General features: G+C 38.7%; 1 protein-coding gene across 1 annotated transcript; it reads left to right on the forward strand.

The window, feature by feature from the left end:
* The first annotated feature begins 1,122 nt into the window (after positions 1–1,122).
* On the forward strand, positions 1,123–3,626 carry Cga (glycoprotein hormones, alpha polypeptide). Its single transcript, XM_048354611.1, has 3 exons — positions 1,123–1,226; positions 2,356–2,540; positions 3,549–3,626. The coding sequence occupies exons 1-3, from the start codon at positions 1,127–1,129 to the stop codon at positions 3,624–3,626; spliced, it is 363 nt and encodes a 120-aa protein (XP_048210568.1). The 5' UTR covers positions 1,123–1,126.
* The last annotated feature ends 7,684 nt before the right edge of the window (positions 3,627–11,310 follow it).

Raw genomic sequence — 11,310 nt, forward strand, 5'->3', positions numbered from 1 at the left:
CCAGATGGGGCTTTGAACACTGGGCTTGAGCATCCCTTTTAGCTTTTTCACTTAAAATGGTGATCTATCACTTGAGCCTCACCTCCACTTCTGGATTTACACTGGTTTATTGGAGATAAGCATCTCAAATTTTTCTGTCCAGGTGGCTTTGAACCTCAATTCTCAGATCTCAGACTTTCCTAAGTAGTTAGGATCACAGGCATGAACCACAGACACCAGCTTCAATTTTTTTCTTTTATGCATCAGCCTATGGCTGTCAAGTCTAACAACAATTCACCTGGCCCCAAATCCTGAAGATTTACTATTTAAGCCACACTTCTACTTCTGCTTTTTTGCTGGTTAACTATAGATAAAAGTCTACAAACTTTTCTGTCCAGGCTGGCTTTCAACTTTGATCCTCCTAAATAGCTAGGCAAGTTTTTCTAAATATTGTATTTTATATTGACTCAGCTCTCATGACTTGAGCATGAGAAATTTCTAATACTTTCACATAAAAATAGATACAAGTGTCCATTGTGTGTGTGTGTGTGTGTGTGTGTCTGTGTGTGTGTGTGTGTCTGTGTGTACTGGGGTACTAGGGCTTGAACTCAGAGCTTCATGCTCTCTCTTGACCTTTTCCTTCAAGTTTTGAGCTCCACCATTTGAGTCACACTTTCACTTCCAGGTTTTTTCTAGTTAATTGGAGAAACCCAGCCTAGGAATGTGAGAATGGAAGATAGGCTCAAATGATTTATGTTTCATATATCATATGTGTACATACATATTATTATATGTGTGTATACACATGTGCACACGTGTATTGGATATATAGTTTAAATTTTATGTTTTACAAATGAGGACAATGAGGCTTAACAGGATAGTCTATTTAAAAAGTGTTTATTGTTGTTATTATTAAGTTCAGTTCTACTGGGTTTTATGGGAAATAGGATGATTCAGTTCCTGACCTCTTCCTTAAAAGGAACTTGTTTTATTTGCATGGCTTTACAAGATGTTAGGCGCCAAAGGCAGAGGGGTCAAACCATTACTGAATATTACAAGTAGTGTTGTTGGTTGTTGTTATCACTGAAGGCCAAGATGAGATGGTTTGACTGTTTTTTTTTTTAATATCTGGTTTTACAGGAGCGCCATGGATTACTACAGGAAATATGCCGCTGTCATTCTGGTTACTCTGTCTGTGTTTCTGCATATTCTCCATTCCTTCCCTGATGGAGAGTTCACCATGCAGGGTATGAAGCCAAACGTGGGTTTGTTATCCTGAGGTAATCAGGCTAACAGAGATTTCTGAATAGACATCAATAGCTCCCTTACATACTCTTCCACCTCCTTTTCAAATGTGATAAAACTTCACTGCTGGATACACAGCTAGGCATTTGCAGACAGTGAACATACAATTAAATTAGGTTCAGAAACATACAGAGCAAATGGTGTCTTACACATCCATTTAAGTAGCAGCTGGTACATTTTCATTTGAAATGGGTTCATTATTTCTCCTTATGAGTTTTACAGGAAAATCATCCTTTTTCATTTACCTCAATTTTTTCCCCCTACACTTCTCCCAGAAGATTTGGAATGATTTTTAGCATTGCCTTTGAAGAAGAATTGTCCTATCAGTTAATAAGGGAGAAAAAACATACCATTTTTCAGGGTTTTTTTGTTTGCTTTTGTTTTTCTGTTTGTGTTGTTCCTGGGGCTTGAAGTCAGGGCCTGGGCACTGTTCCTAAGCTTTTTTGTTCAAAGCTAGTGCTCTACCACTTGAGCCACAGCTCCACTTCCCAATAAAGCCAGTTTCATATACCAAGTGTCTTATATAATTCCATTGGTTTAAAATTGTGAGAAACTATTTGTTATGCTTTTTCTTCTAGATACATGGTAATATTTTAATCCCCAATCCCAAGTGCAGATGCTGATCTAATATCAGGCTCTGTGTTCATCAAGCTTTCTTAATTCTGACATATTTTTCTCTGTCAATATTTGGAGTTGCCATAGGGAAATAACAACAGCAAGTTCTACAGGGGAAAATATTTTGCCTCTGGGAAAAATTCTCCCTTCATTTAGCATTTTCATCTGTTAAGTTTTGTGTTCTCTCTAAGCATACTATTAGTATTGAGACAAATTCATACTGGAAAGGAGAGAAATTCTTGTGAGATTTCCCATGTAGGTCTGAAAAAAATTATTTTCTTAGAAACATGATCATCATTAGTATAAATATTATATATAAAGCTTAACATGTAGTCAAAAGAATTTACTTCTCTTTCATTGTCAAAGAAAAAGGAGTATTTTCCATCTTATATGGAAAAATTCAATTTATCTTTGAATCCCTTTGGGGTTCTTTCTTTCTTTTGTATTGTCTGATAGGATGTCCAGAATGCAAACTAAAGGAAAACAAATACTTCTCCAAGCTGGGAGCCCCCATTTACCAGTGCATGGGCTGCTGCTTCTCTAGGGCATACCCCACTCCAGCAAGGTCCAAGAAGACAATGCTGGTCCCCAAAAACATCACCTCAGAGGCCACATGCTGTGTGGCCAAAGCATTTACTAAGGTAAGAACTTCAAGGATCTGAGAAGATTTCTGCCAATTAAACCAGAGAATTGTTCATAGAGCATCTATGAAATTTAATGCCAAAGGTGTCTAGATACCCATATTTTTGTTGAGCTTTTGTGTGGGCAGGGGCTGTATTTGTACTTTAAATTAGTAGAGTTAGCTAAGGTTAAAAAAGTTGATTTCAGAGAAGTAGTGTGTAGACTAGTGGACCAGGTATGGAGTATATTGGGTATCAATATACTACTTACAGTAGGGTCACAGTAGTTCACCACCATTGATTATGTGTTTTGTAGAGAACTAGAAGAATGAAATTAAAGGGTTTCTCACACAAAGTAATAATACATATGCAAGGAGATGGACATTCTGTTAGTTTGAGTTGATCATTTTATATTGCACATCCATATCAAATCATCATACCCATAAAAATGTGCTATTGTTATGTACCAGTAAAAAATAAAGTTATCAAAAAGAAAAGAGTTGGGATGTATGTGAGGTCCCAGAGTTTGATCCTCAATGGGGCAAAATAAAAATAAACTGATGAGTATTTTTATAAATTGATAATTTAAGCCAACAGCCTACCATACACACAGTCCTAGGTTTAATTTTCATAACTGAACCACATCAAGCCAAAACAAAACAACCCTTCCCAAACAAGAAATAAAAAAAACAATCATCAAAATACTGAAAGGAAAACAAATGAAGCCTGGTAGAGGTTGGGATTGTTCACAACAGGGAAGGAGATGACTGCAAGGAGGTTGCAGACAGGACAGCATATTTATATAACGTGAACTTAATCTTTTAGAGTGAAAGTATGCCTTGAAAGGGAGAGTATATAAACATAGCCAGCATCTATCTAATTCTACTATCAATAATTTTGCCTAACATTTTCAAATGTTATCTGTCTATCTATCTATCTATCTATCTATCTATCTATCTATCTATCTATCTATCTATCTATCTATCATCTATCCACCCATCCCTCTATCTTTGTTCCCTGCCCCTATAGGCCACAGTAATGGGAAACACCAGAGTGGAGAACCATACTGAGTGCCACTGCAGTACTTGCTATTATCACAAGTCTTAAGTATTTTGCACACTGTCATGCTGACGACTGCTGATTTCATGGAATGAGAAATGAAGTTGTTCAGTGCTTGTGGCCCTCTTTTTCCTTGCCAGACCATTTTGTGTGCTTCAGAAACACACTGCAGCTCTATCACCTTCCTCCTGATCCTGTGCAGTACAATCGACAGCCTAGAACTTTCCATTTGGCATAAAATATCGCGTGTCTCATGACCATTAAAAGCTTGTTCCATTTGAAATAAAGTCTTTAAAATCATCATTCAGCCATGGATTTATCTTTTTTTTTTTTTTCCTTAAAAGTAAAGCCAAAGCCAGAACTGAGGATTGTGATTTGAAGTAGCCGGGACAGGAAAGTCCATGAGACTCTCATCTCAAATTTCCCAGCAGAAAGTCTAAAATGGAAGTGTGGAGCACCAACCTTGAGCCAAAAGCTAAGAGACAGCACTCATGCCCTGAGTTCAAGCTCCAATACTGGCGTGTGTGTGCGCACGCGCGCGCACACACACACACACACACAAGCCAATTTCTTTCAAAACACATGAGCCAAGGGCTGAGAGTTGGGACCATGTGCACTGATAATTTGCTCCCATTTAGCTACTAGAAATAAGCTGTGTGTTCCTTCAGTCAGTAAGCAGTTATCACAGAATTCTTTGGTATAAAAGTATTAAATATGAGAATTTCAGTTTCTAGTCATTTTGTACCCCCTTTAACTATCCATTTGAATAGATTTTTATGAGCATGCAGATACATTATTGTGGTAATACACATATGTAGTTTAAAAATGAATATGCATATATTGGGACTATTTGATCAGAAACATTTTACTGTTATAAATGTGCAATGAAACACAACCTCCAAATGGCAAAGTGTTAGTGCCTGACACCTAGAATCCTAGCTACTCAGGAAGCTGAGGTCTGAGAATCAAGGTTCAAAGATAGCCCAGATAGGAAAGACCATGAGACTCTTTTTTTCCTATTAACCTCTCAAAAGCCAAAGTAAAGCTGTGACCTGACTCAAGTGTTAAGCGTACTAACCTTGAGCTTAGAGACAGTGCTCAGGCATTGAGTTCAAGCCTCAGTATCAGCAAGCACATGCTGTGTGTGTGCATGTGCATGTGTGCGCACGCGTGCACCCCCCCCCAACAACAACAAAAGAAAACAAAATATTTTAGAAAAGACCGATTCTTTATAACTCTAACATTTCTATCTCCTTGGCCAAAAAAAAGTGTCTCCTAATCATCTCTGGCAGACCAGCTGTGGGAAAGTTGTGACTGGGGAAAGAATATCACTGTTCTCAGCTCGGAAGATCCAGAGGATCAGAGCCTAGGATTCTATGTTCAGGTCAGGGTGGGAATGAATACATACTGAACAAAATATCCACTGAGCACTTGCTGTGGGCTAGATGGGGTTCCAAGCACTCTCAGTTCTAGCAAAATGCTTCAAAGTAGAACCATTCATCAAAGTCACATTTACTGAGCACAGGCACTTAGAGCAAGGGTAGCCTTCTCCTTGGGGGCAATAGTTTTATTTATCCATTAAATCATATTAGCAACAGTAGAGATCAAAGCCACCCAAAAACTCCAGTTAGAAAGGCATATGAAATTTAAACAGGAGCCTAGAATTTAAAATATAATCACAGCAGCCACAGATAAAGTTAAATAAAACTTCAGCCATTGTCTTTGAACCAGGCTGTAAAACAAAAAACTTCAGCCATCACCAATTTGTCGATTTCATATCTGTGTGACACTAATGTGTGGTGATATTCATTTATTACTAATTAATTGGATGCCCACCTGAGCTGATACTTTGCTAGACTAAGGATTCTGAGGTATCAGGAGTCTCTAGAAGTTAAGATTGACAAAAGATAATTTAATCTGAGAGAACAATGGTGCTAATCATTTGTTCAGTCAATTGTAGGTAGATGTTCATTGAGACCCTGCTGTCTGTCAGGTATAGGGACTTTATTTGAAAAGCCTGTCAAAGGAAGAAATCTATGAACACTCCCTTGACTGGAGTGTTTCCAGTAGGTCTGAGATCATCCTATTTGACAGAGGGAATGGAAGAGATACTCAGGTTGTAATGACAGAGGAAAAGGACAACCTCATGGTCCCCTAGATCAGCCAGATCAACCTAGGTAAAAACCTAGGTAAACCAAGGGTGTTACCATATGCCAAGCCTGCTGCTGGTCCTGAGATGAATAAGGCACACACTCTGCTCTGAAGGCATTCACAGGGCAGCGAGGAAAGAAGACACATGCTGTGGGAGAGATCTGGGTTTTGGTGACTTAAAAGAAGTGTTGGCTGAAGTGAGGGATGGGGTTTGTCATGAAGAAATTCACAGAACAAACTGAGACTTGAATTGGGTCCATTATAGAAGTAAGTAATGTAGGAGATGTTCATTCTTGCTTGAAAAACCAGCACAAGCAAATATCCTGAGATGGGAAACTGCATGATGTCACAGAATTCCAAGTTCAATGTGACTGGACAACAGGAAGCTGGATGGAGGCTGGTGTTACAACAATAGAGATCTATCACAGGTGGTCCTTGAATAACATGAAGCCTGGGGGTTCCTAAAGCAACAGGATGTGTACCTGAAAAAATAGATACAGAACACAGAACTGAAAAACTTGGATTTGAAGCAATAGCTAGGCATGATAATGTGTATCCATTATCCCAGCACTCTGGAGGTTGAAGCAGGAGGATGATGAGTTTGAGGATAGTGTAGATATGTAGTGAGATTTGTCTCAAAATATTACCCCTGCCCCCAAATGCAGCAAATTAAAGGACTTAGCAGGAGACTTTCTACTGTGGGTGAGATCTTTTCAATCCTGCTCTCTTGCTCTTTCTGAAGCCTGTCCTCTCATATTAGAAATATAGAAGTGAATGCTTTGAGAAGTTCTATTGAAAGATGAATGTTCTCAGCTTTGTAGTTTGTAATAGCTATTGCAGCAGCAAATGAAGGTGACTGTAAAGGTGAGAGACTGGACCTGGATTCTCAGTTAGGACCTTGGCAATTGTCAGGATGATAGGCCAGGTAATGTATGAGGACAGGGGACATCTTGGTGTGGGAAGCATTAGAAAGAAATGAAGATGTTGGGAGCAGAAGATGGGGAGGGGAGAAGGTGGGGAAAATGAAGGAGGAGGTAACAAGTTAGGTAAGAACTGCCCTACATATGAAACTGTAACCCCTCTGTATGTACATCACTCTGACAATAAAGAAATTTAAAAAAAAGAAATAAAGATGTGTGTGGGAAATGGCTGCAGATGGTGTCAATGCCTGGGGAGATGGAAAAGGCATGTGTGGCAGCAGAGAGGGAAGATGACAAATTCCATTTAAGACTCACAGAGTTGAAATGTCTAAGGACCCTCACATGAACATGAGTCCATGAGTGTTGGGATTCTTCCACCCATTCCAGATGAGGGTTGTAAAGTTCCCCTCTAGAAGTAGAGACCCTTCACCTAGGGTTTTAATCCCAGGTCCTTGACCTTGATCATAGAATAAGAATTTCAAGACAAGTCACAATGGTGAGAAAACTTGGCAGAGCTTTATTGGGTAAGCAAGCAAGCAAGCAGAGAGATAGAGACACTTCAACAGATTTGTGAGTGCTCAATGGGAAACATTGAGCTTGTGACATCAGGGGTATATATGATAAAAGGCAGAGTTTGACTTAAAATTATTCTAGGAGATTATTGTTTCTTTGTTGTCACACTTGGCACATGTAATCACTCTTGGTGTTATACTGTTACCACGTGGGATCAGGGTCTCTAAGACTCACCTGCTCATTAAACTTTGATGATTGATGTTTGGGCATCTCTTCAAAGAAGGATGCATTCTGGCATATACTTTTTTTTTTTTAAAGACAGATGTCCACCTTTATTTAGACTTAGTACTTAGTGCCATGAGGAGTCACTATCCCCCAGGATACATGTCTTTCTTTCTTTAAAAAAATGTACTGTTGTAATAAAAGTGGTGTACTGAAGAGTTACAGTTACATAAGTCAGGTAACGAGTACATTTCTTCTTGGACAATGTCACTGCTTCCCATGCTGTCCCCTAGTTTTTTCTCTCCTGTTTCCATCCACAAATCTTATAGTTCATTTTCCACAGTGTCCAGTGAGTACCACTGCTGCATTTGTTCACCCTTTGTGCCTCCGTTTCTGTGCCCCCTTACCTTTCCCAAAACAGATAAATGAACAAACTATACAAAAAGAAAAGAAAACAAAAACAACAACAAAGAAAAATATTCTTGTTTCCATTTCTTGGAGTTCATTTTGATAAATGTTATTTTATATGATCAGAGGCATATAGCATATAGGCATTGCATCTTTGTATTCCTCCCCTAAGAGTCAGATGCATGTCTTTCTGATTATTTTGGGCCAGCAGACAAGGTCAGATAAAGAAAGCTGCTCTTGGGGCTGGAGATATGGCCTAGTGGCAAGAGAGCTTGCCTCCCATACATGAAGCCCTAGGTTTGATTCCCCAGCACCACATATACAGAAAACGGCCAGAAGGGGAGCTGTGGCTCAAATGGCAGGGTGCTAGCCTTGAGCAAAAAGAAAGCCAGGGACAGTGCTCAGGCCCTGAGTCCAAGGCCCAGGACTGGCCAAAAAAAAGAAAAAAAAAAAGAAAAAAAGAAAGAAAGCTGCTCTTGTTCTTTTTCTTTCACTTATGTTAATGCTATAGTTTATGAAGTAATTCCTCAGTAATCCTGTTGGGATTACAGGCCCACATTCCCTCTCCCACTCCTATGGAAAGTACTAAAACGATATCTATTTTCTCTAAATGTTCTTGTTCAGAAAGTATATTTGAATTCAAATAACTTATTTAGTTTTAAATTGTCTATGAACAGTAATTGATTCTCAACTACGCTGACAGCAAGTAGAATTTCAGTATGTGTAAATTTACTTCTACACATGTTTTTCTCAATTGCAACTCATGTTGGAGGTCATTAGACAAAGCTGGCATTAGAGCTGGGGAGGAAGAGCTTTCCCAAGATGCTTCAGAGAAATAAAGAGATAGGACCAAAAGGAGCCTGGATTTGACTTAGTAACTAGTAGTATCTTTGTGGAAGGCAGAGGAAATGAGTTGTGTGTTTAAATCATTGCTTCTTAGGTGCTTGGGTTGAAGATATGGTGGGATGAAGTAAAACCTTAATCTTGAGTAGTAGGGAGAGAATTCAGTAGCTATGTTAATTACATTATGGTCACCACCACAGTTATTCTGTGTCTCTGTGACCATGTTCTGATGTGGATGATCATCAAACCAGACGCTAAAAGTAGATTTCAAAATGCATCCACTTATTACATCTACTTCAACATTACATATGACATGAAAGAAGAGGAAAAAATTAGGCCGTTCACATATAGTTTAAATTGTCAAGTTTTGATTGATTGTGAAATAATGGCTTTACTATCTACACACATATATTGGGGGGAACTGATTGTCACTAAAAAGTCATAATAACGAATGTAATAAATCTCATTTCAATGATAAAACCTAAAAAGTTCTAAAGGAAAAAGCTCGAGATTCTTATCCAGACAGGTGTTGGTCCTGGGACTTGAACTCACAGCCTGGGCACTATCCCTGTGCATATTTTGTTCAAAGCTACTCCTCTATCACTTAAGGCACAGCTCCACTTTCAGATTATTGCTATTAATTGCAGATAAGAGTCTTACGGACTTTTCTGCCCCAGCTTGCTTTGAATGGTCAGATCTCAGCCTTGTGAGTAGCTGAGATTACAGGCATGAGAAACTGGCACCTGGCTCAGAAAATAATTTGTTGAAAAGTTATACAAATTTGAAGCCGTATTTTTCTTTCTTTTTTTGTGGTACTAGGGTTTGAACTTGGGGCCTCTTACTTCAGCTTCTATTTGTCTGTCTGTCTGTCTATCAAATGAAGCTCCATTTGCATGTATGGATATTTACAAACACCTTCTAATTCATCATATTTATTCCACGTACCATGACATGAAAGGATGGGAAGCAGTTGGTTAGAGGACCACACACAAACTCCCATATACACATACATACACTGTGACACACACATACAGACACCAGCAGCAAAACAAAGCATACCTCAGAAGCATATGGTAAGCATTCAAGATGAGATACAGAAAAATGCTTTGCAAGCAGAAGACAGAAAATGAAATTAAGTATATAGTAACTTGTTAATACTTATTTAAGTCTTGTGGAATGCCATGAACAATTATTTTCATTTTGTTATTGTCTTCATAGCTTTCTGTCAGTGAGCAGGCAAATATTTATAAGTTCTGTCCTAGGCTCATTCTGCCAGATCCATTTTCTCTTGTGTGGTTGGAAAGACAAACACACACACACACACACACACACACACACACACGCACACACACACAGGCTCACTTACTCATGTATGAATTTGTGTGAGTTTGAGAGCTGAATTGGTTAGGATGGTAAATACCATTTGTTCTTATGGTTTCAGAGAGTTGTAGGCTCAGTTTACTATAAAGTACAAAGGGCCAAGACCCTGGACTTTGAAGAGAACTGGTTCCTTCTTTGGAGCTAGCTATGCAGTTTGTTGGCAATTCACACGGGGATTTTGCAGTGGGACCTCTCAGCTGCCCTCGTTGTCCTTTCCTACTCCCTCAGAACATGAAAGGAAGAAGAAGAAAGCATGGCAGAGATGCAGGGAAGTTAGGCAGCTGGTAGTCTTTCTGGGTACTTCAACAATCTCCCTCTCAAAGAATTTTACCCCTTTTACATCTTTGAAGAAATTCAGGATCAGTTCCACAGACTTCCTAAGGGTAGCAGTCAGTTACATCAACCTTTGAAGTTTTCAGGTCTTTTTATCCCAGATATCAGAACCTTGATAAATCTTTGATTACATTTTAGAACAGAAATAGTATACTTTTCTATAGTCTGGCCGAATTTCAGCCAAAACATAACAATAGAAAGCTGTAATGAAAGACTAGAAAGTAGCAGTTTGTGGTGCAAGTTAAAGGATGTAAAACTGCTTGGATAGTGACTCTGACGCTACACTGAGAATATTAAAATCTCTTCCTTTCCTTTTAGTACCCTTGAAAATCTCCCAGCTCCCTGCCTCCAAAAAGACTCTCATCAGTCCACCTGGCTCCCTCGGCTTTCCAGAATTTTTCTGGAAAGGTTGATGAACCTGAGAACTCAAAGGCGTTGCAGGTTGAAGTCCTGTTTAAAAAAAAAAAGGACAATAGATTCATGGCCAAATGTAGTTCAGGACAGGGGTTACCAAACCCCAAACTTTCTTTTTTTCTTTTCTTTTTTTTTCATTTCTTTATTGTCATAGTGGTGTACAGAGGGGTTATAGTTTCATATCTAAAGCAGTGAGTACATTTTTTTTATCCAACTTGCTACTTCCTCTCTCATTTCCCTCCCCCTCCCCATTTCCCATTTGTACAGTTGATTTACACCATATAGTTTTGTAAGTATTGCTGTTGCATTGGTTTGTCTTTTTAATCCTTTGTCTCTTGATTTTGGTATTCCCTTTCCCTTCCCTAGTTCCAATACACATATATACAATATCCAGGGTACTAAATAAGTTACAGTGATATCAGGGATAAAACCATGGGAAAGAAATACAGAAGAAAAAGGGCATAATTTCACATGGTATGTTGAAAACAACAACAACAACGATATATCACTTGTTTCCATAACTTATAGTTCATTTCACTTTGCATCAT

This window comes from Perognathus longimembris, chromosome 9, assembly GCF_023159225.1.
Source record: "Perognathus longimembris pacificus isolate PPM17 chromosome 9, ASM2315922v1, whole genome shotgun sequence".
NCBI classification, from domain to species: domain Eukaryota; kingdom Metazoa; phylum Chordata; class Mammalia; order Rodentia; family Heteromyidae; genus Perognathus; species Perognathus longimembris.

Coding starts and splice junctions, on each gene's coding strand:
- Cga (XM_048354611.1), top strand. CDS start 1,127: ATGGATTACTACAGGAAATATGCCGCTGTCATTCTGGTTACTCTGTCT. Junction 1,227..2,355: donor TGGAGAGTTCACCATGCAGG/GTATGAAGCCAA, acceptor ATTGTCTGATAG/GATGTCCAGAATGCAAACTA. Junction 2,541..3,548: donor TGGCCAAAGCATTTACTAAG/GTAAGAACTTCA, acceptor CTGCCCCTATAG/GCCACAGTAATGGGAAACAC.